Source organism: Tetranychus urticae, chromosome 2 (assembly GCF_039701765.1).
Source record: "Tetranychus urticae isolate SD_2017Ah chromosome 2, NJAU_TeUrti_SD_1.0, whole genome shotgun sequence".
In the NCBI taxonomy this organism is placed as follows: Eukaryota; Metazoa; Arthropoda; class Arachnida; order Trombidiformes; family Tetranychidae; genus Tetranychus; species Tetranychus urticae.
Genome location: NC_142959.1, coordinates 7498697 through 7522235, shown reverse-complemented (window position 1 = coordinate 7522235; position 23539 = coordinate 7498697). Strand labels below are relative to the sequence as shown.

The window sequence follows — 23539 nt, the reverse complement described above, 5'->3', positions numbered from 1 at the left end:
AAACACGCTTTCATACCAGTTTTTTGAGCCCTGATTATTCTCTTAAGATAATAAATTTGGTATCAATCGATAGTTTAAAGTCTTAAGATAATATTTAGATAGAAATTTCCATGTTTTGGTCAAAAATGTCTATCGCACAGTGTCCAAAAGCAGTACAGTCAACTTAAACTTGTCGTCCGATCCAAAGCTTATTCATAATCTGAATGAGGCCAGATTTGAACTCATTTATGCATTTTCTGATGCCGGCACTTCTCACAGTACCAGTGCCGCAGACATAATTTAATTAGGATAAGTTTTCGAAAAATGACCTCTATTTGCATATCAAGAGGTCAATGACGGCCCTGTATTACACAAAATTAATTTGACCTTTTTTGGCCTAACACATTAACAATTATTTCGATTTACACGATACTTTACACTAATGACCTAGCAAAGCGTACCTTCTATAAAACAGTATTACCGATAAGTTGTGACCTCAAGAACCCTATTTTCACGCGTACATTTTGAAGCCCCCAATATGAATCATGTATTATGAGCAAAGTATTAATAACACAATGAAATAAACTTCATTGTTGGTAAAAGCGATCTTTTTTACGACTTTTGTCTTATACTAGTCATTGATTGGTTTAATTCGCTGCAAAGTAGTTTCAAGTCAACAAATATTGTGATTTTCGCTCACATTAAATGATAAATTGAAATGACCATTGCAATATTGAACTTGAAATTATCACTTCAAACTTAAATAATTGAATAAAGTGGATAAAGAAATGAAAATTTGTATCCATTTATTTTGTTTTGATCAATGATGAAATTGTGTAGATCCATATGATTAAAATTGTATATTAACTCAGAGAAAATTAAAAGTTCGACAAATTGATCGTAAATATTTCGTATTTTGCATTTCGCGTTTGCAAATTGGTTGAAAATTGAAAATGAAGTCGCGAGAAAACATAATAACTCAAAGATCGAAATAATTTTCAGTGAACATAACATGATATTTACCATAGAAATTGATTAAACAAGTGTCATTAATATTTATGACATTAAAAATAAACACTTTTTTCAATTAGTAAATTGTCAGTGTCATGAGTTTCATTGGTAACAAAATTTTCACATAGAAAGGTTTTGAAAGATTACCACTTAAAATGCATCTGAAAAATGTTCAACTATTGATTAACGATAAAATTTTAATATCAATAATTATTTGAGTTGTTAAACATAGCATAACATGGTTACAAAAATATGAATTACTGGAGCAAAAGCTGATAAAAATTGTCGGCCAGAAACTCGAACTGTTTCCCTCTGTACTGATTCAATATGAAACCTCATGAATACGCATAACAGTTGAAGCTGACAGCATCGCATTGGAAAGTGCACTTGTTAACAATGCCTTAGTAATAATTGAGCAGGTGTTAAATGATAATTGCAATAATGAGCAGGAATTGAATTGTAAAAACTGATTGCTGTCACTAACCACAAGCTAATTTAGTTAGTATTTCGTAATGTGGAAATCAATTTACTTGGATTTTATTGTTACAACCCTTGTTTTATTGTGTTATTTATGCAATCATTTATGTGATTCTCAAAATGAGGATAGCAACAATGTTTCAAGACAATTACCACCACCAGAGAATCCGGTTTTTGCGCGAGAACAACTTTATATAGCTCCATTCAGAAAGTCGCATGACGAAGCCTTGACTTGTGGACAGTTGATTGTATCTCGAGGCTTCAAGTATGAACGTCACTTCGTTACAACAGAAGATGGTTACATACTTCAATTGTATCGAATCATCAATCCAAATGCTCAAGCAGCTCGAGGATCGAAACTTATCCCTGTTTTATTAGTTCATGGAATTTTTACTTCATGCAGTAGTTGGATGTTTAATGGATTCGATGGATTCATAGAGCCATGGGTAGACGGAAACCCGCCCAATGTTAGATCAAACAATCTTGCCTTTGTTCTGGGTAATGGTGAGTTTGATGTTTGGGTAGCAAATAACAGAGGAACTTCTTACTCTATGAACCACACTCGACTCGATCCTTATACTGGTAATGAATCCAAATAACGTTAATAATGTATATTGGACTAACAAAGGTAACTTTTATTGAATAGATGCAAAGTTTTGGGACTATTCATTTGCTGATATGGGTGAATATGATCTTCCAGCAATGGTTGATTATGTTATTGCTAAAACTGAACATGGTATGTTTAAGGTCAAGTTATAACTGATTGATTATCCACAAGTTATATTTTCGTATAACAGATAAAATTGTATACATTGGTTATTCACAAGGAACTCAACAAATGTTCACTAAACTAGCACTGGATCCAGCTTTTGCTGATAAACTTTACCTGAATATAAACATTGCGCCAATAGCCTTTGATGGAGATCCTAAAGGTATAGTCAGTCTGGCACCTAATGAGAGGCTCTTTTATCTGGCATTAGGGAAATACGTCGGTCCAGTGCCACCACTTTTAGCTGAAACTAATGCTGGACTTACTGCCTTTTGCACGGTCGAAATTAACAAACCACTTTGCATTGCTGTTTATAATTATCTTTTTGGTCCAGATCGAGCAATGATTGATAGGAAACGATTTCAAGTTTTGACAAGTCAAATTGATTTAATTTCAAGCAAAGATGCTTTACATAACCTGCAATCGATGCATTTCAATCAAACTCGTAAATACGATTATGGTCGAAAAAAGAATCAAGAAATGTATGGTTCAGATGATCCACCCAAGTATCCATTTGAAAATATACCAACGTACAATTTGGTTCTCATTAGTGGATTGAATGACTATTTAGCTTCACAAATTGATGTGCAAAAGCTAAGGAACATCTTAAGAAGAAGAAACTGCACGAATATTAATGATGATTGTCCAGACTCGAATAACAGACCCTACATTGATCACGTAATCACCTATCCTCATTGGTCTCACACTGACATCATCTTTGGTAACCGGGCATATGAATATGCACATTCGGTGATTGTCAGAATAATACGCGATTTCTTTGACCGAACTCAATGAAATATTATCAAAACTTTTGCCTGTAAACTTCGCTAGTTCTGTTCAAATAATGATCCTTGTATAATTACATTTTAAACGAAGCGATGTAGCTATGGACAATAACAGAAATACATTTCATCTATCAATGTCTTTATATTTTTTGCTGAAACGAAATTTTTAATAATCTGAATAAAATTGCCTTTCAGCCTGAATCTAAATGACATTTCTAGCTTTGTTGCAAATACAAATGTGAATTAACGCTTTTATTGAAAAATTTTATTATAATACAGTAGTTCAATAATTTAACAGTAGATCAGTTGAATTTGGATCGATAATTGTGCAATTCAAGAAATAAAACCTAATGATGTTTAATGCAATGATTTGCTTTTGTTGTTAATTGAATGCTTAAAATGCTTCTTTGATGTAAATTGCAACTCTTTTGCTTCATTCTCGTTATGAGCTAGAAGTATTTGAGTTTGTACTGAAGTCTGATCCAAATCTTTCTGATATTCATCAGTATTATATTATAGCACGCAATATATTGCATTTGAAACAAAGAATTGTGTTCTCTGATCAATAGTTTTCAATAAAATTGCGTCTGAAGTTCAAACTTCGATCGCTTATTGTACAGTAATGAAGCCAGATATGCCCAGCAAATTGATGTCTTTGGTGTAATTTTTAATGAAGAACCAGAAAATGGATTTACTTTGGAACAAAAAATTTCATTTCTTCGTACAAATGGATAACTTCTATTTGAGTTGCAGGTCTCTTTGAGAGCGATGGTTACAGTTAGAAGGTTGGAACTTTTTTTTCGTGCATAGAAAGGGCTAGCCAACATCACCGACTAAAAACGCTTCTCGATTTATCACTTATTCCTTCGATTTCGAACAATAACATCGAAACTTTGAACCTCGATAACTCAATAAATACATCAGCTATTAACATAATTCCTTCACCAAACATCATGCATTGCAATGCTCGTGTTATAGCAAAAGAAAAAATCACCATTACGACAAGATCGCCCATGAAAAATGAGTTTCTAAGACAATAGTTTGCTTTTGTTGTCAATTGAATGCTTAAAATGCTTCTTTGATGTAAATAGCAACTCTTTTGCTTAAGTTTCGCTATGTTATTCAAGTACTTGCATGTGTACGAATGTTTGGTCCAAATCTTTTTGATATTCATCGGTATTATATTATAGCATTTATTTTATGATATTTAAATCCAAGAATCGAGTTGATAGCTTTTGTACTTATTGAGTTATAGAGGCTCAAAGTTTCGAAGTTGATGTCTGAAATCGAAGGAAGCAGTGACAAATCGAGAAAACTTTTTAGTTGGTGAGGTTGGCCAGTCCTTTTTGTTGAAGGTAAACAATTTTCAACTTTCTAACTAATGCCATGGCTCGAAACGAGACCTTTAACTCAAAATCGAAGTTATCCATTTGTACGAAGAAATGAAATTTTTTGTTCCAAAGTGATTCTATTTTCTGGTTTGTCACCAAAGACATCAATTTGCTGGGCATATCTGGCTTCATTACTGTACAATAAGCGATCGAAGTTTGAACTTCAGACGCAATTTTATTGAAAACTATTGACCAGATAACACAATTCTTTGTTTCAAATGCAATATATTGCGTGCTATAATATAATACTGATGAATATCAGAAAGATTTGGATCAGACTTCAGTACAAACTCAAATACTTCTATTAGCTCATAACGAGAATGAAGCAAAAGAGTTGCAATTTACATCAAAGAAGCATTTTAAGCATTCAATTAACAACAAAAGCAAATCATTGCATTAGAAACTCGAATTTCATAGGTGATTTTGAGGAAATAGTGATTTTTACTACTATTATAGCATAAGCATTGCAATTTATGATTCTTGGTGAAGGAATTTTGTCAATAGCTAATGTATTTATTGAGTTATCGAGGTTAGAAATTTCGAGGTTAGTGTCCGAAATCTAGAAAACTGGTGATAAATCGAGAAAAGTTTTCAAATGTTGAGATTTCTTAGTCCTTTTTGTTACCGGGAAACAAGTTTCAACCTTCTAACTACTCTCATCGCACGAAACGAGACCTTTAACTTAAAATCGAAGTTATGCGTTTGTACAAAAAAGTGAAAATTTATTTTCCAAAGTGATTCTATTTTCTGGTTTGTCATTGAAAGTCACATCAATGGCATCAATTCGCTGACAATATCTGGTTGCGTAACTGTATAAAATGCGGTCAAAGTTTTAACTCCAGAAGCAATTTTATCCAAAACTATTGATCAGAGAAGTTTTTTGTTTGCACCAATCTGATTCAATTTTCATATCCCTACAAACCAAGCAAAACTCAAATTTTTACTCTAAAGCTTAAGCTGCTGAATTTCAATTTCTTACTCTGATCGAAGCTGGTTTTTACTAACAGTGTAAGCACTCTACATTATGCAATGCAAAATAGATGTTTGCGTTGAAAAAAGATGGAAAATATGGAAATACGAAGCATTTAAACATACAGCTTCAAAGTTTAAGTTTAAATTTACAGTAAAAGTTTCATTGCAATTTAATCAAAATCAAAGGTGGGTACACAATTAAAATTTCAAATGATTGGATAAAAAAACAAAGGCATTATGCTAGTTTTTCTGTGAATCAAACCGATCCATTAGGGCCATTTCAGACTTCTTTCAAGTTAACTTCTGTCTTCAAGATACTCAGTATTTCCTCTCAAAACTGCCAACCTTTGCCAAATCCAACAGGAACAACTTTTATCGAATCCGTTGAGGATAACATTAAATCAAGCTTTAACCTGTGGACAGTTGATTGTATCTCGAGGCTTCAAATATGAACGTCATTTTTCAACAACAGAAGATGGTTATATACACCAATTGTATCGAATCACCAATTCTTATGCCCAAACAATCCCTGAACGGAATCTTAGACCAATTCTAGTGCTTCAGCTTGGATTTCATTTATAACACTTTTAATGTTCGTAGTTTTTTTTCTTGAGCGAAACAAGATTAACTCGACCAACAATGATGAATAAATATTCAAATTTCCACCTCTTAACATTTACACAGCGCAAGGTGCAGAAATAGTTTTATAATGCCGAGGACAGGTTGGCACATAACTCAGTGAATAAATTGTTAGAATAGAAAGTCAAGAGATTAGTATGATTTCTTCGTCAGTAAAATGGGTTCTAATATGTCACAGTTTTTCCAGCTCAGCATCATTTTAAGTTTTCTTTTAAGTTTAACCCTTTCTTCAAGCTATTCAAGTGTCCCACCTCAAAACTTGCCTCCACCAGAGAATTCGATTTTTGCACAGGAACAGCTCTACATAGCTCCATTTAAAAAGTCTCATGATGAAGCCTTGACCTGTGGACAGTTGATTGTATCTCGAGGCTTCAAATATGAACGTCACTTTGTAACAACAGAGGATGGTTACATACTTACATTGTATCGAATCATTAACCCAAATGCTCAAGCAGCTCGAGGATCGAAACTCATTCCTGTTTTATTAGTCCATGGAATTTTTACTTCATGTAGTAGTTGGATGATCAATGGATTTGATGGATTCATAGAGCCATGGGTCGACGGAAAGCCACCCAATGTTAGATCAAATAGTCTTGCCTTTGTTCTGGGTAATGGTGAGTTTGATGTTTGGATAGCAAATAACAGAGGAACTTCTTACTCAAGGAACCACACTCGGCTTGACCCTGATACAGGTAATGAATTCACTCATGAAATATATTTGACTAACAAGCGTACATTCTTATTGAATAGATTCAGAGTTTTGGGACTTTTCATTCGCCGAAATGGGTGAATATGATACACCAGCGATGGTTGACTATATTATTGATAAAACTGATCATGGTATGTTTATGATATAAATCATGATGAGTGCTGATATTGATGGACTGATGTCTTCTTTTTGCAGATAAAATTGTATGGATTGGTTATTCGCGAGGAACTCAGCAAATGTTTGTTCAATTAGCAGAGAATCCAGCTTTTGCTGAAAAGCTTTACTTGAATATAAACATTTCACCAATAGCCTTTTACGGTGATGCTAAAGGTCTAGGCAGTGTCATTCCTAATGAAAGACTCGCTACTAGGGCATTAGAGAACTATGAGGGTCCTTTGCCACCCTTTTTACCTGAATTTGATGCTGGACTTACTTACTTTTGTTCAGCCGAAATTAGCCAACCAATATGCATTGAGGTTTACAGTTATCTTTTCGGACCGAATCGAAGAATGATTAATAAGGAAATATTTCAAGTAATAACAAGTCAAATTGATTCAACTTCAAATAAAGATACTACACATGATCTACAATCGATGCGTTATGATCAGATTCGTAAATTTGATTATGGTAAAAAGATGAATCAAGAAAAGTATGGTTCAGATGAGCCACCAAAGTATCAATTTGAAAGAATACCAAAGTACAATTTGGTTCTTATTAGTGGATTGAATGATTATTTAGCTGATTCAAAGGACGTGCAAAAGCTGAGAAACATATTGAGCAAAGGAAACTCCACAAAGTTTGATGGTCCTTGTCCAAACTCGAATAACAGACCCTACATTGATCACGTAATCACCGATCCTTATTGGTCTCACACTGACATCATCTTTGGTAACCGGGCATATGAATATGCACATTCTGTGATTTTGGACATAATGCGTGATTACTTTAGCCAGACTGAATAAAATACTGTAAACACTTTATGATAGCAAATTTTACTAATACTGTTAAAAGAATGATCATTCAATTGAATAAAATTAAAAAGATTCAACGAAGCTACAGCAATCATCTAAATTTCGATTTCATCCATTAATATGAATCATTTTGTTACTAAAACGACCTAACGTCAAAAAACTTTATAATAGCAAAGACTAGTACTGTTAAAAAAATGATCATTCAATTGAATAAAATTTAAAAATATTTGGTGAAGTTACAGCCAACATCTAACTTTGGATTTCGATGTCTTTAAATTTGTTGCTGTAAATGAACAGATAAACTACCCTGAAAAATCTTTCTGCAAAAATGAAACAGCTAGATTTACAAAGCTTTCATCGAACACAAACATTTACGCCTCAAAGCAGAACTTTTAAATTACTCGTGTATTTTTGCAAAAACAAGATGAATAATTTGTATTCAATACTGCAGTGGAGACATAAAGTGCTAAGTTTTTGAATGATCAGCAAATATTCAAATTAATACAATAAAATGTTCTGTAAATAAATTTATAATTCCAAGGGCATTTTGGTATGTAATTCAATCAATTAATGGTTGCATTGGAAGCAAAGAATCATTATAAATTTCTCCTTCGATAAAATGGGTTCTACTTTGTTGCAGTTTTTCCATCTCAGCATAATTCCAAGTTTCCTTTTGAGTTTACTCCTCTCTTCAAGTTATGCAAACGTCTCATATCAAAAGTTGCCTCCACCAGAGAATCCTAATTTTGTCCAGGAACAACTTATATTAAATCCGTTCAAGACAACATTAAATCAAGGTCTAACCTGTGGACAGTTGATTGTATCTCGAGGCTTCAAGTATGAACGTCACTTTGTAACAACAGAAGATGGTTACATACTTCAATTATATCGAATCATCAATCCATATGCTCAAGCAGCTCGAGGACGTAACCTCAAGCCAATTCTGGTTCTTCACGGTGGCTTCACATCATGTAGTAGTTTCATGATTAACGGTCCTGGTGGTCACATAAAGGAATGGGTCAATGGTAAACCTCCTCATGATACATCCAAAAGTCTTGCTTTTGCTTTGGCCAATGGGGAGTTCGATGTTTGGCTGGGAAATGTCAGAGGAACCAGGTATTCGAATCATACTCGACTCGATCCATATAAAGGTAAATTATCTTCTCAATTTTAATAAAATTAATAATTTGCATTTGATAACAATTAACCAATTATGGATTAACAGAATTCTAATTTAATGTGCAAATAAATTGTTTTAAGAAACTTTTGATACTATTGCTGCTTACTGTTGGGAAGCTAATCTAAGGCCAGGTCAAAAAGTCTTTCATAAAACTTGTAAGACTTTTAGTGAAAATCTTTCTCCTTTTGCTTTTTTTCAGATCATGAATTTTGGAATTATACGTTCGTTGAAATGGGAAAGTATGATGTAACTGCTATGGTCGATTATATTATTGACGAAACGGGATTTGGTAAGAGTTTTATTTCCACTGATTATTCAATCGATAATCTTAATAATTTTGTTCTTTATTTAGAGAGAATTTTTTACATTGGTTATTCACAAGGCACTATGGCAATATTTACTCTATTAGCAAAGCAACCACAGTTTGCGTGTAAATTGAATTTAAACATTAATGTTACACCAATAGCTTTTATTGGTGACCTAAAAGGAATCGCATCCGTTATACCACGATCATTATTGCTCACGGAAATCGGATCACAATATTCAGGTCCTTTATTTCCCTTTCTCCAAGAATTAGATGCCATTTTATCGATATTGTGCACAAACGATGCTGTTAAACCGATTTGCTTCGAAATTTACAATTACTTGTTTGGACCTGATCGAGAAATGGTTTCACCAGATCAAATAAAAGTACTATTCAGTCAAGTGGATCAAATGTCATTAAAAAATTTTCTGCATTATATCCAATCATTCAAATATGATCAAATTCGTGAGTTCGATTATGGTCCAAAGACAAACCTTGAAGTATATGGTTCGGAAGAGTCACCCAAATTTCCCTTTGAAAATGTTCCAGCCCACAATTTGGTTATCATTAGTGCATTGAATGACTATTTCGCTCCACCAGTAAGCGTTCAAAAGCTGAGAAACATTTTGCCAGGTGAATATTTGCTTCTGAAACAATGCACACAAACTTATATTGTTCATCAATTCTCTATCAACAGATCGGCCTTTTATTGATCATGTGGTTACATGGCCTCTGTGGTCACATACTGACATCTTACTTGCTGATGAAGCCTTTGAGTACATGCATAGCGTTATTATCGATATAATCCGAGTACATGGTGAAGACATTCAAGTTTCACCGGAAATTCGAGGAAAAAACATTTCCACTTCAACTCATGATAGCTGATGTCAAACATGAGCAAATGAAATGTACGTGATGGTTCATTTTACCTAAAAAATAGAGTTTAATGTTCATTATTAGCTTTTATCAAACAGAACCATTGATTTAATAATATTTCAATTTTTTTTCGAACACATTTAAAAGAGCTTTTCATTTTTTGAGTGTTAAAGTTTTGTTGAACATGAAATCTTTCAGGTAACTTCCCTAGAAAGTACTGATTTAATTTAATTTCTTTTAATACGAGAAACAATACAATGATTTGAATTGGCTACTCATGTAGAGACACGAAAATGTCTCTAAAATGTTTTAACTGTTTTCAATGTGTTGACATTTTAAATTTGCAAGTTTAGCTGTGTAAAGATGCAAAGTTAAAGTAACGCAAAGTGACATTTACACAGTGAAATACATGTAAGCACCAAATTAACATTTACATATACATGCGGCTTTATCAATCGTAGTTGAATTTTCTGATATTGATTTGTTTGTAGCAACGAAAGTCAGAAAAAATCAATTTTGTAAACTTATTTTTTTATCTGCTGGATGATTATTTTAACTAGAACGATAAATTGGTACACAATTCAATGTACAAATAGTCGGATTAGATAGCAAAGGCATCTTTTCCTTTTCACTTCCAATAATTAAATTTTCTCCGTCAGTAAAATGAGTTCTAAATTATCGCAGTTAGTCCAGCTCAGCATCATTTCAAGTTCTGCCACCAGAAACTCGACCTATTTTCTTCTGTTTTCATTGAATATAAAAGCTCGTGAATACGCATAACAATTAGAGCTAGCAGTATCGCATTGGAAAGTGCACTTGTAAACAATGGCTTAGTAATAATTGGCAGATGGTGAATGATAATTGTCATAACGAGAAGGAATTGGATTATAAAAATCGATTACTGTCACTAACCACAAACTAATGTAGCCAGTATTTCATAATGTGGAACTCAATTTACTGGGATTTTATTGTCACAATTATGTGAGGCTCGAAATATTATAATAAGCATAGCAACAATGTTTCAAGACAATTATCACCGCCAGAGAATCCCATTTTTGCAAAGACGCAGCTTTATATAGCCTCATTTAGAAAGTCTCATGAAGAAGCCTTGACCTGTTGACAGTTGATTGTATCTCGAGGCTTCAAATATGAACGTCACTACGTTACAACAGAAGATGGTTACATGCTTCAATTGTCTCATACTGACCTTTGGTGACCGGGCATATGAATATAAATTTTCTTTGATTGTGGACATAATGCGAGATTTCTTTAGCCAAACTAAACAAAATACTGTAAACACTTTATGATAGCAAATTTGACTAGTACTGTTAAAAGAATGATCATTCAATTGAATAAAATTTAAAAATACTTGGTGAAGTTGCAGTGAACATTTAACTTCGGATTTTACCGATCAATATCTACAAATTTGTTGCTGTAAATGAACAGATAAAATTGCCCCAAAAATCTTTATCAATAGCTTTCTGCAAATGAATCCTGCAAAAAAGAAACAACTAGATTTACAAAGCTTCCATTAAACACAAACATTTATGTCTCAAAGCAGAACTTTTAATTTACTCGTGTATTTTTGCAAAAACAAGATGAATATTTGTATTCAATACTGCAGTGGAGACATAAAGTGCTAAGTTTTTGAATGATCAGCAAATATTCAAATTTATACAATAAAACTTTCTGTAAATGAATTTATAATTACAAGGGCATGTTTGTATAACATGTAATTCAATCAAATAATGGTTGGATTGGTAGCAAAGAATCACTATAAGTTTCTCCGTCGATAAAATGGGTCCTACCTTGTTGCAGTTATTCCAACTCAGCATCATTACGAGTTTCCTTTTAAGTTTAATTCTTTCTTCAAGTTATTCAAATGTTTCTTCTCAAAACTTGCCTCCACCAGAGAATCCGAATTTTGAACAGGAACAACTTATATTAAATCCATTCAAGACAACATTAAATCAAGGTCTAACCTGTGGACAGTTGATTGTATCTCGAGGCTTCAAATACGAACGTCACTTTGTAACAACAGAAGATGGTTATATACTTGAGTTGTATCGAATCATCAATCCTTATGCTCAAGCAGCTCGAGGACGGAACCTCAAGCCAATTCTGGTTCTTCACGGTGGCTTCACATCATGTAGTAGCTTCATGATTAACGGTCCTGGTGGTCACATAAAGGAATGGATCAATGGTAATCCTCCTCATGATACATCGAAAAGTCTTGCTTTTGCTTTGGCTAATCGTGAGTTTGATGTTTGGCTGGGAAATGACAGAGGAACCAGGTATTCAAATCATACTCGACTGGATCCATATAAAGGTAAATTATCCTGTCAATCTAATTTTCATTTGATAACAATTGACCAATTAAGGATTAATAGAATTCCAATTTAATGTGCAAATAAATTGTTTTAAGAAACTTTTGGTACTAGTGAAAAACTTTTTCATTTTTCTCTCTTTAAGATCATGAATTTTGGAATTTTACGTTCATTGAAATGGGCAAGTATGATGTACCAGCCATGGTCGATTACATTATTGAAGAAACAGGATTTGGTAAGAGTTTTATTTTAATTGATTATTCAATCGATAATCTTAATATTTTTGTTCTTTATTCAGAGAAAATTGTTTATATTGGCTATTCACAATCAACTATTGCAATGCTAACTCTATTAGCGAAACAACCACAATTTGCCTGTAAATTGGATTTAAACATTAATGTTTCACCAGAAGCTTTTATTGGTGACCAAAAAGGAATCAGTTCCATTATACAACCATCATTATTGCTCACGGAAATCGGATCAGAATATTCAGGTCCTGTAATACCCTTCATACAAGAATTTGTTGCTATTTTATCGATATTATGCACAAACGATGCTGTTAAACCGATTTGCTTTGAGATTAACAATTATGTGTTTGGACCTGATCGAGAAATGATTTCACCAGATCAAATCAAAGAACTAGTCAGTCAAGTGGATCAAATGTCACTTAAAAGTGTTCTGCATTATATGCAATCATCCAAATATGATCAAATTCGTGAGTTCGATTATGGTCCAAAGAAAAACCTTGAAGTATATGGTTCGGAAGAGCCACACAAATTTCCCTTTGAAATTGTTCCAATACACAATTTAGTTATCATTAGTGGGTTAAATGACTATTTAGCTCCACAAGTAAGCGTTCAAAAGCTAAGAGACATTTTGCCAGGTAAATATTTGCTTCTGAAATAATGAACACAAACTTATATTGTTCATCGATTCGCTATCAATAGATCGACCTTTTATTGATCATGTGGTTACATGGCCTCTGTGGTCACATGTCGACATCTTACTTGCTGATGAAGCCTTTGAATACATGCATAGCGTTATTATCGATATAGTCCGAGTACATGGCGAAGACGTACAAGTTTCGTCTGAAATTTGATATCATTTCGATTTAAACTCATTATAGCTGATGTCAAGCCTAAACAAATGCGATGCACGTGAGGGTTTATTTTACCTCAAAAAATAGAGTTTCATGTTCATTATTCGCTTTCATTAAACAAAAGCATTGACATATTTCGCTAATTTATTGCTATTTTGACAGTTTTCGGATCAATTATTAAGCACTTTTCCTCCAATTATAATTAAAGTTTTTTTGAATATATAAATTTCATCCAGGTAACTTCCCTATTAAGCATTGCTTTGATTTAATAATTTTTACTTTCCAATTAAACTGAATTGAGTATACTCAATACACAATAATACTTTGTATACACGCGTAGAGACGAGAAAATGCAAACAGTTCCAAAATGCAGCTCAACATGCAAATTTGAATACAAAGTACAAGTAATTTATTTTGTGAAATTTACACAGTGAAATATATGCCGAATCAACATCTACACGCGGCTTTATGAATCGTGATTAAATTTGTTGATATTGATTTGTTTCAAGCGAAAAAACTCGAAACAAATAGTTTTGTGACCATTTTACTTTTGATGAACTGGATTATCTTAACTAGAATGAAACATTGGTATATAGTTCCATGTAGTTCCAATAGTGGAATCGGACAGCAAAGGCATCTTTTCCTTTTCACTTCCAATAATTAAATTTTGCTCTTCATTAAAATGGGTTCTAATTTATTGAAGTTCCATCTCAACATCATTCCAAATTTCCTTTTGAGTTTACTTCTTTCTCCAAGTTATCAAAATGTTTCATCCCAAAAATTGCCTCCACCAGAGAATCCAACCTTTGCTCGGGAGCAGCTTCTATTGAATCCATTCAGGACAACATTGAATCAAGGTCTAACCTGTGGACAGTTGATTGTATCTCGAGGCTTCAAATATGAACGTCACTTTGTTACAACAGAAGATGGTTACATACTTCAATTGTATCGAATCATCAATCCATATGCTCAAGCAGCTCGAGGACGGAACCTCAAGCCTATTCTAGTGCTTCACGGTGCACCCACTTCATGCAGTAGCTTCATGATCAATGGACCAGGCGGCCATATAAAGGAATGGATCAATGGTAATCCTCCTCATGATACATCGAAAAGTCTTGCTTTTGCTCTGGCTAATCGTGAGTTTGATGTTTGGCTGGGAAATGTAAGAGGAAACGTATATTCGTTGAATCACACTCGACTTGATCCCGATAGAGGTAAAAATTTCAATTTCGTTCAGCACTTACTGATCTAGCCATTAACTATTATCCATTACCAGTTTTTTCTGGCCAATATCTTTGTCTGATAAACAAGACATTTTCGAGTGCTTTTTATCCTTACAGCCAAATTAAGTATAAATGGATTGATTTAAATAATATCAAATGAATGTTTATAAGGCTAATAGAAGTCAAAAGTTTTAATGTCAAAAAAATTGTTATGCTTTTAGATCGCGAATTTTGGAATTTCTCATTTACTGAAATGGGCTTGTATGATATACCTGCAATGGTTGATTATATTATTCAGGAAACTGGTTATGGTAAGAATTTTTCATGTCCACTGTTCACTCAATTGATAATTATTTGTATTTTGTTTCCAGAGAAAATTGTTTACATTGGTTATTCACAAGCCACTATTGCAATGCTAACGCTATTAGCCAAGCATCCAGAGTTTGCCATTAAACTGGATTTAAATATTAATATTGCACCAATAGCGTTTTATGGTAACACAAATGGACTGTCTGCCTTTGTACCGCGATCAATATTGCTTTCGAGGATTGGTTTACTTTACTCAGGTCCTTTGATTCCCTTTTTACCATTTGTTGACGCCTTTACATCCATCCTTTGCACAAGCAATGTTCTTAGCTCGATTTGTCTCGAAATTTACAATTACTTGTTTGGACCTGATCGTGAAATGGTTTCACGAGATCAAATAAAAGAACTTCTCAGTCAATTGGACCAAGACTCGTTTAAAAATGCTCTACATGCAATTCAATCATTCAAATATGATCAAATTCGTGAGTTCGATTATGGTCCAAAGAAAAACCTTGAACTATATGGTTCGACCAAACCGCCCAAATATCCGTTTGAAAACGTTCCAACCTACAATTTGGTTCTCATTAGTGGATTGAATGACTATTTAGCGCCACCAGTAAACATTCAAAAACTAAGAAACATTTTGCAAGGTAAATATCTAATTCCATCTCAAATAAGGAACCCTAATTTATAACTTTATAAAACTTGTATCAACAGGACCAGCACTAGTTGATTATGTTATTACCTGGCCTCTTTGGTCTCATGCCGATATACTACTCGGTGATAAAGCCTTTTACTACTTGCATAGTGTTATCATTGAAATCATTCGAAAATATGGCGACAACGTCCAAGCTTCAGAGGAAACTCGATGAAAATTTTTTGCACACACTTTTAATCAACTGTTTTAATCGCGCTCGAATTAGGAAAATACTTTCAGTGGATTATTTCAAAATTTATTTTGATTAATTTAGTATCAATCAAAGTACATAATCATTTTAATTTATATTATATTTGGTTGAAACCCTTGTTTTAAGTTTTCTTATGGTGTCTATTAACAAGGACAAGCTCAATCAAACTTAAAAAATCAACATTCAATTCGATATCTGACTCTTCAATTTTTTATCTAAATTCTACCATGACAATTAAGGAAATGGTACTTGAGTGATGCTGATTCAGCTAATATGATGGTTTGCTAATGATTCTTATCTCATCTTTTAATTTCAGAAATGCTGAAGCTGAATGGATAGCTGAGAGAGATGCTGAAGTCAAGGAGTGGGAAAAAATTACCAAAATGTGTGATTTCAATCCAAAGCCTAACCAAAAAGGTGCAAAAGACACTTCTAGAATTCGTTCCCTTTTGGTTCACTTGAAGCAGAATCCACCCCTAGAATCTGCTTGATTCAATCAATTGCTTCTTTCCTGTAGAATCTTGATTTAAAGTCATGGTTTTGTTTTATTACAAATTCAAAAAAATCGACTGAATTTTCATTTACTTCAATCCTTTTCCAATTTAAATTGAAATAAGTATTTGTTGAGTTTATACATTTTTATCACAAAAATTAACAATAAATGAAAATTTTAATTTAATTGTCCAATCCAGGTAACAATAACATTATGAAAATAAAGCTCATGAATGGCATCAATTGGTTACTTGATGATTTGATGAACTTTGATGCAGTGTAATTAACCACTTTGTGGGAACGTTTTTCAATTGTTTTCATCACATCCGCACATTTTTCCGCCTTTTTTGGACTTTTTTCAATTTTTTCGGCAAATTGTTTAAACAGCATTGTTACAGGTTTAACGGCTTGGCCATTTTCATTGAAATCAGCATAATATTGACATTTCGAGTGAATATTCCATTCGATAATCTTTTCAATGTGAATATAAAGTGAACAATCACAAACCCAAGGATTATCTGAAAATAATGAAACAATAAATAAACAAGTTAATCATCAAATTAACACATGACAAGTTGTTATACATCACTTAATTATAATCAATCATCACTGATCATTATCATCATTATTAATGACAAAAAACGCAACAAGTCAACAATTGTGACAACCTACTAATTAGTAGAGCATTTTAGCAAAGCAACTCATTAACAAGGCAACATGACAATGCAAAGGTTGAAACAAATGGATTCAATAATTGAATTTGAATTGAAAAGGAACGAAATTTCAGATGAAATGAAATTAAATTTTCAATTGACTTTTTGATACTAAAATGATAATTTCAACTTTCACATTAAATTGTGGATTGAATTTAATATCAAATGTTTTGTATTTGGTTCATTACTTTACATCTTTTTTTTCTGGTTAATTCAACTTTTTTGGGTTCAACTGTTGAAATTAATTACACTTGTAAACTAATACAAGACAATCAACTGAAACACAACTACTTCAATGTAATTTAACGATGGTTTAAACACAATTTTAACACAATATAACATTACAGATATTGCCAAGTGTAACTAGATCATGACTATAAATATATTATTCAATCATTGAAAAATGCAAAGTACATGTCAAATGTTTATTGAAATAATTGAGTTGAACCTTTAAGTGAATCTGAAAACTGGCTAAACATGTTAACATGAGAAAAAGCATGACTCAATGAGATATTATATCACGTTGAAATGTTGAACAAGATTGAAAGATATTCCTGAATGTTTCAAGAATTTGTGAATCATTATTGGATAAGTCAATTTATATTAAGATTTTCATCAATCAACTTGAGAAAGTTGAATAATTTTTCACTTTCATAATTGTAAATATCAAATTATGAAAACTTCAAGAGGAAATGATCTAATGCAATTTGATCATCAAAAAGGTTATTACAATTTAGATATCGTTAAAACGTTCAGTTGTTTCACCCTTAATCAAGGCCTAGGTTTAATTAAGCAAATAACCTTGATATAATAATTTCATGTTTAATTGAACGCTTAAATGATCAACAGTTTACAATAATAGATTTGAGTGTTTTTAATCAACAAATTTTGACACTAATGTTCAAGTTGAAGTGAGTTGTCCATTGAAGGCATCAAAAAAAGTGACAGCCTTTTGTGATTTGTTTTCATCTAACTCAATAGACACTTGAACCTAATCAGAGACGGTTACAGTTTAATGTGAAATAAAGGTTTCACTAAATTGTCTCAAATCAAATGCTCAGACAATTGCAATATTCATCAATCATTTACTCGACGCTCAAGTAGTCTACCAGTTGAAATAAATGTTTGTTTTAGGTAAAAAGCATTGATTATTTGTACACTTAACGGCCATAATTTAATTTGCTTTAATCATTGTAAGTCATCGTGAAACGGCGACAATTGATTAAAGTGAAATGGCAAGAAATGCAATTGCTGTTATCAGCCATCAAAATGGGAATAGTTAATATTTATTTAACCCTTTTTTTGTATTTCACTTTATTCAGCCAATAAACAACATAAATCTCTATTAACGCTAGTTTGTCGCATCAATTGATCAAGATTAATGTTCATGTTGCCTGGTTTGAATGGCATTTGAATATTTAACTGCACTTTTTGCTTTATTAATCATTAATTTTCACAAATTATTCTTGACTTTGAATTGTACATTTAGATGAATTGTAATCATTAATGGCTATTGATTAGTAAAAATACAAAGTTGCTTTAAATGTTGAATCGTTTTGTTAACCATAACTTTTGTTTCATTGCAAGCAAATGTTGATTGTTGAGTGTTTAGATTCAAAGCTGAATAGATTCAAATTTGATTAGAGTTAATTGTAAAATTGTTTTCAACATTAATCATTAATAATGATTGAAAGATAAAAACAAAATACAAAAAGGAAACAAAACAATCATTTAATAACTAGGACACACACCGAGCAACCCAAACAATACATAAAACTGGTTAACTGTCTAGAGCCTAAAATAACCATTGTTAAATAGCCAAGATTTAGGTCAACCTAAATGGAAGAATTGAAAGGTCAGTCTAAATGGTCAACTCAAGTGGCCAATGTTAAGATTAACATAGAACAGTAATCATGATGAAATGGGTTAGACTTTTGGTTAAAGAAAATTTTCAGTCTCAATTTTGGGTTGAAACATTCAATGAGTGAACTAATTGAGAAGCTAATTGTTGATTTTATAATTTTGTTTTGCTTCTTGTAATTTGAATGCTGCGGTTAACCTTAAATTGTTCAATTAAGTTATAGATGACTGTTATTATGCTGCAAATAAATTAATTTACAAATTAAATTATTATAAATTATTAATATGCAAGTTAATTTATTTAATGTTTTTGATTGTAAAACAGGAAGATGATGATTGGTTTGAATATAATTTCATCAATTTTTTTTCCCGGCAACTTGAGGTTAAACCATGAAATTATATTAACACTGAATGGAAACCATTTTTATTGTTTTAAATGAGATTGAATTGGACAATCATTTTGGATAATATTTAAGCTTCAAGTTAGATAAAGATTAATATTTAATCCTGAAAGGAACACCATTCTACAGAAGATTTATTCATCTTATGAGATGGTCATCATCATAGTTCATGTTGTTAGTCCAATCAACTTGACTGGACACACCTAAATAATCAACCTAATAATAGATTAACAGAAGAGGCATAAAATAATTAATCTAAATAAGTAGGAATCATGTTTCAAAAGGCTGTATCTTGCAGTTTTACATAATCATGTTTACAGATTGGTTATTAATCAATTTCATGGTTGTGAGTGAACCAGCAACGGATAAATGAAATAGTAAAAAGTTGTGAATCGTTTCAGGATAAACCAGATTACGGGGATAAACTTGACTTTTTTTAGCATGTAAACAGTGAAATGTTTCAAATGTTTAAGTAAACACATTTATTTGTTAATATTGAAATGCAATGATAACAATTTAATGTGATCAAGTTGATGGTTAACCAAACAGCAATTTCATTTGGATTGAATTTCAGTGAAAACAAAACCAGAAAATGATGAGATTTTTTGTTTCAAGGCAAAAACAACATTGTCTGCTAAACATTAACTGTTTGACTTGTTGGGTTGAGTTAATTAGCCAAATTACAATTTATGTATCATATTGTGTTCATAATTGATGATTGTTATTGTTTCTGTTTGCTATTGATTCAATCGTTTAGATTGTATTTAGATGAAGAAATTAATTACTCTGCTTAATTGTTTTTGCTCTTTGGTTAAGATTGTTTTGTCTGTTGTTGTAAATCAAAATGATGTAAGCAATTCACCTGAATCAGAATTTGCCAGATTAATTGAAAACAGGGTGGTTAATAAAGCCTAATTAGGAAGGAAGAGAGCAAAGGAAGGATCAAAGGAAACTAATTTAGATCAGGGAAAAACTAGAAATCGACATTTTCTGTTTAATCTGTTCAAGTATTGAAAATATCTAAATTGTTATTGAGTTGGAATTTTGAAAAAATCAAAATTCTGGATTGTCATATTTACTTGTCATCTTAAATTATCAACTTGAGTTGTCATCAAAACTAGTCATTAATTATTTTAATTTTGCTTACTCGGTTTGTGTGTACAAGGCGAACAAACAGTTTTAATTTGATGCAGCATGTCAAGTCATCTAGCATGAAAGTTAAGCTTGGCTTGAGCCCAACTTGTTTCTTGTTTTTTTTTGAGAAAAGATTGATTCTTTTGTTGTTAACTTTGATTGCAATTATTTAACTAGATTTTGATTGAGTAAAAGCAATCAAGCATCATTTTGGACGGGAAAAACACAGTCACACAGATGAGTAGACACACAAGATGAAAAGGAAAGATGTAAAGAGCAGATGAAAAAAGGCAAGAGTCTGAGTTAAAATAGATGAACTTTCAATGGAAACCACAGACACTTTCATTGATCCATTTTTCACTGTAAGTTATCATTGAATCTCAGACTTGGTTTGCCTGTTTCATCCAGGGTGTGATGGATACCCAGTTTTGTCAGTCTCAGCTCTTAACATAAGTAATTTTTCAATACTATCATCTGGTGATGATGATTCAACAGCATGTAACAAGTTATAGAGGGAACGGTTTATCAATGTTGAATGAAATATCGTTCTGGATTTGACAGTAATTGTGGAGTTGCTTCCAATTAATGTGAGTTTTATCACAATCAGGTAAAAAGTAAAATAAACAAATGTTCATCATGAAAAAAATGTAATACAATTAGAACCTACAAAGCCAAGCCTACAAATTAGCAAAATTAATAGTTGACTTTCAATTTTGGGTTAAGATGGAGAAACCAATAAATCAAGTCTTCACTATCTAAAATAAACAAGCGACTCTAGAGGCTGTTTAATCTTCATTTCAGATCATCATGAGTTTTCCCTACAATTTTAATATCCTGTGTCTATCAACAATTAACTTTACACCCCAAGGGTCAATTAAAGTTGATAGCAAGTTGAGTGAAAGTGCCATCAACATGTCAACCAATCAAGGTCTCATTAGACAGGATAGAGGGGCACTGAAAAAACATGTCCCAATCAAGGGTGAGAGTAAATGTCAATGTTTAATCTTTCAGTTGGCTTCAACTTGGGTTAAGAGGTAACTTTGGTAAAGGGTATTGCGTATAATAAGGTTATCAGTTACCCAAATGTAGATAAAGATTAAAATGTCTTCATCTTTACCTTCAACCACATTTTTATCTACATTTGGGTAACTGATAATTGAAACTGATTAAAGGCAATATCCTTTAATTGACATTGAGAGAGTTGAAAAGGTAAACGAATCATGAATCATGATCATTATAATGATAAACAATTTGTTTAACTTCACTATTTTATACCTAATTTATCAACTTTCACTTGCTTGTCTAACATAACATGAAAAAAGATTGCTATTAAACTTGATATTGGGCACTTTTTGATTCACTGTCAACACTTTGGATAGGATCAACCATTTCAGGTTTAAAAATGCGGATCCATGCTCTATTCAATTTCATCAATTCAAGTGTAATAACAATGAAATATCATGATTTGTGGGAACAAACAAAGCTGATGAAAGGATGGCTTTGATGGTGAAGTATCAAAAAAAACATTAAATCAACAATTAGATTGGTCAGTTGCTTGGGTTTGTTTTGATTACTTTTTTCTTCCTTTCCAATCAACTAATCAAATGATCGAATGGAAAATTATCAGTTAAAGAAGGTTTGAAATTTGAAATGAGCTGTAACTTACCTTTCATAAAAGTAGTTTTAGGAAGTTGCTTGTACAAATCGAAATCCAATTTGGTTAATAGATTATCTTTCAAGTCAACTAACGTCAAATTTCCAGTATATTCAAATACGCCATTGGGTAAGTGTCGAAGCTGATTATCTGACAAGTCCAGGCTTTCTAGTGCAACAAGTCCTCGAAAAGCTGCTTGTTCAATTGTGTCAATAAAATTGTACGTTAGATCCAAACTTTTAAGTTTTCTCATCTCATGGAATGTATCATTTTTTATGATCAACAGCTTGTTTCGATTAATATCAAGCTCTACAAGTGAGCTGAGTCCAGTGAATGTTTCACGTCTTATGGAGGTAATCTCATTGTTAGCCAATGTCAGATTACCCAAGTGTTTCAAGCTTTTGAAAATTTTCTCCGGCAACGAGACAATCTTGTTGTTGTCTAACCTTAAATCACGAAGCTTGATGAGATTGTTGAATGAATTGGCTGTTAGGTTGGACAATGAATTTGAAGAGAGAATCAATCTATGAAGCGAATTAATCAATGAAAAAGCAAAAGAAGAAATTGCAGTCAAATTTTCATTCCCGGTTATCTCAAGTATCCTGAGCGAACTCTTGTTTTGACTAATTATAGCCACAGGTATCTCTGGTATCGATTCAAAGCTCCAACCCTTAAGTTTTACTTCTTCAACTGTAAGAGGTAAATTGAGGAAAAGGCTTGACGGAAAGTATGAAACTTCAAAGTCAATAACGTTTACGGTAATGGAAGTCGGGAAGCCAGTTATGTTTCCAAATGCATCCCAAAATATGTGATCAGACGATACATTATTAATACTACACGAAACTTCAGAAGATTTTTCCTCACACTGGCAGTAGCCGTCATTAAAGTCATTGATGTTGGCGAAACACTCTTCCGTTGCAGATGTCCGGTTAAATAGATGAATAAACAATATAAACACAATTGTGGCAATTGCAAGTTTACGATACATGATGCTTTAACACGAAATAAGATTTAAACACAATAGATGAAGATCTAGATGGACGTAGATGTTGAATGTACAGAATGTGTTGCATAAAGGTGATCCATTACGTGTTTGAGTAAACTTTGATTGGTCGTTTAAAAAAAATCACAAGATAATAAGATTAAATATTTATTTAGAAATTAGTTGATAAAGATTTTCATCTTTCAAAATTCATCAGAAGACTAATCTTTCTCCAACTAGTGCGCCAGTGATTAAATAAAATTGAAGATTATAATCGATTTTTTTCCAACGATTTATATCGATGTTCCTTCAAAAATAATCAAAATCTTTGATTGATTATTTTGTCAGAAATCGAGAAGTAAGTGACTATTACATCA

At 32.4% G+C, this 23539-nt stretch overlaps 5 protein-coding genes across 5 annotated transcripts; 4 read left to right on the top strand and 1 right to left on the bottom strand.

Moving 5' to 3' along the window:
* The first annotated feature begins 1483 nt into the window (after nt 1-1483).
* Nucleotides 1484-7788, top strand: LOC107366159 (uncharacterized). Its single transcript, XM_015933734.3, has 6 exons — nt 1484-2049; nt 2114-2203; nt 2265-3025; nt 6160-6715; nt 6774-6863; nt 6928-7788. Exons 1-6 carry the CDS (start codon nt 1503-1505, stop codon nt 7692-7694), a joined length of 2811 nt encoding a protein of 936 aa, XP_015789220.2. The 5' UTR covers nt 1484-1502; the 3' UTR covers nt 7695-7788.
* A 475-nt stretch (nt 7789-8263) lies between these two features.
* LOC107366035 (lipase 3-like) lies at nt 8264-10209 on the top strand. Its single transcript, XM_015933610.3, has 4 exons — nt 8264-8854; nt 9083-9172; nt 9236-9820; nt 9885-10209. The coding sequence occupies exons 1-4, from the start codon at nt 8323-8325 to the stop codon at nt 10070-10072; spliced, it is 1395 nt and encodes a 464-aa protein (XP_015789096.1). The 5' UTR covers nt 8264-8322; the 3' UTR covers nt 10073-10209.
* Nucleotides 10210-11782: 1573 nt separating this feature from the next.
* On the top strand, nt 11783-13615 carry LOC112539299 (lipase 3-like). The gene is made up of 4 exons (XM_025161709.2): nt 11783-12392; nt 12536-12625; nt 12689-13273; nt 13338-13615. The coding sequence occupies exons 1-4, from the start codon at nt 11861-11863 to the stop codon at nt 13487-13489; spliced, it is 1359 nt and encodes a 452-aa protein (XP_025017477.1). The 5' UTR covers nt 11783-11860; the 3' UTR covers nt 13490-13615.
* Nucleotides 13616-13715: 100 nt separating this feature from the next.
* On the top strand, nt 13716-16605 carry LOC107366160 (lipase 3). Its single transcript, XM_015933735.3, has 5 exons — nt 13716-14703; nt 14934-15023; nt 15084-15668; nt 15736-16171; nt 16243-16605. The coding sequence occupies exons 1-4, from the start codon at nt 14172-14174 to the stop codon at nt 15888-15890; spliced, it is 1362 nt and encodes a 453-aa protein (XP_015789221.1). The 5' UTR covers nt 13716-14171; the 3' UTR covers nt 15891-16171; nt 16243-16605.
* Nucleotides 16448-23376, bottom strand: LOC107366161 (uncharacterized). The gene is made up of 2 exons (XM_015933736.3): nt 22193-23376; nt 16448-16936 (listed from the first exon to the last, which is right to left on the bottom strand). The coding sequence occupies exons 1-2, from the start codon at nt 23166-23168 to the stop codon at nt 16602-16604; spliced, it is 1311 nt and encodes a 436-aa protein (XP_015789222.2). The 5' UTR covers nt 23169-23376; the 3' UTR covers nt 16448-16601.
* Between the last annotated feature and the right edge of the window lie 163 nt (nt 23377-23539).

What these genes read in the sequence shown, in the direction of transcription:
- LOC107366161 (XM_015933736.3), bottom strand. Translation starts at nt 23,168, where the DNA reads ATGTATCGTAAACTTGCAATTGCCACAATTGTGTTTATATTGTTTATT. An exon ending in TAAAACTACTTTTATGAAAG is followed by an intron (nt 16,937 to 22,192) that starts GTAAGTTACAGC and finishes CATTATTTTCAG; the next exon opens with ATAATCCTTGGGTTTGTGAT.
- LOC107366160 (XM_015933735.3), top strand. Translation starts at nt 14,172, where the DNA reads ATGGGTTCTAATTTATTGAAGTTCCATCTCAACATCATTCCAAATTTC. An exon ending in TCGACTTGATCCCGATAGAG is followed by an intron (nt 14,704 to 14,933) that starts GTAAAAATTTCA and finishes TTATGCTTTTAG; the next exon opens with ATCGCGAATTTTGGAATTTC. An exon ending in TATTCAGGAAACTGGTTATG is followed by an intron (nt 15,024 to 15,083) that starts GTAAGAATTTTT and finishes TTTTGTTTCCAG; the next exon opens with AGAAAATTGTTTACATTGGT.
- LOC107366159 (XM_015933734.3), top strand. Translation starts at nt 1,503, where the DNA reads ATGTGGAAATCAATTTACTTGGATTTTATTGTTACAACCCTTGTTTTA. An exon ending in TCGACTCGATCCTTATACTG is followed by an intron (nt 2,050 to 2,113) that starts GTAATGAATCCA and finishes TTTATTGAATAG; the next exon opens with ATGCAAAGTTTTGGGACTAT. An exon ending in TCGGCTTGACCCTGATACAG is followed by an intron (nt 6,716 to 6,773) that starts GTAATGAATTCA and finishes CTTATTGAATAG; the next exon opens with ATTCAGAGTTTTGGGACTTT.
- LOC107366035 (XM_015933610.3), top strand. Translation starts at nt 8,323, where the DNA reads ATGGGTTCTACTTTGTTGCAGTTTTTCCATCTCAGCATAATTCCAAGT. An exon ending in TCGACTCGATCCATATAAAG is followed by an intron (nt 8,855 to 9,082) that starts GTAAATTATCTT and finishes GCTTTTTTTCAG; the next exon opens with ATCATGAATTTTGGAATTAT. An exon ending in GCTGAGAAACATTTTGCCAG is followed by an intron (nt 9,821 to 9,884) that starts GTGAATATTTGC and finishes CTCTATCAACAG; the next exon opens with ATCGGCCTTTTATTGATCAT.
- LOC112539299 (XM_025161709.2), top strand. Translation starts at nt 11,861, where the DNA reads ATGGGTCCTACCTTGTTGCAGTTATTCCAACTCAGCATCATTACGAGT. An exon ending in TCGACTGGATCCATATAAAG is followed by an intron (nt 12,393 to 12,535) that starts GTAAATTATCCT and finishes TCTCTCTTTAAG; the next exon opens with ATCATGAATTTTGGAATTTT. An exon ending in GCTAAGAGACATTTTGCCAG is followed by an intron (nt 13,274 to 13,337) that starts GTAAATATTTGC and finishes CGCTATCAATAG; the next exon opens with ATCGACCTTTTATTGATCAT.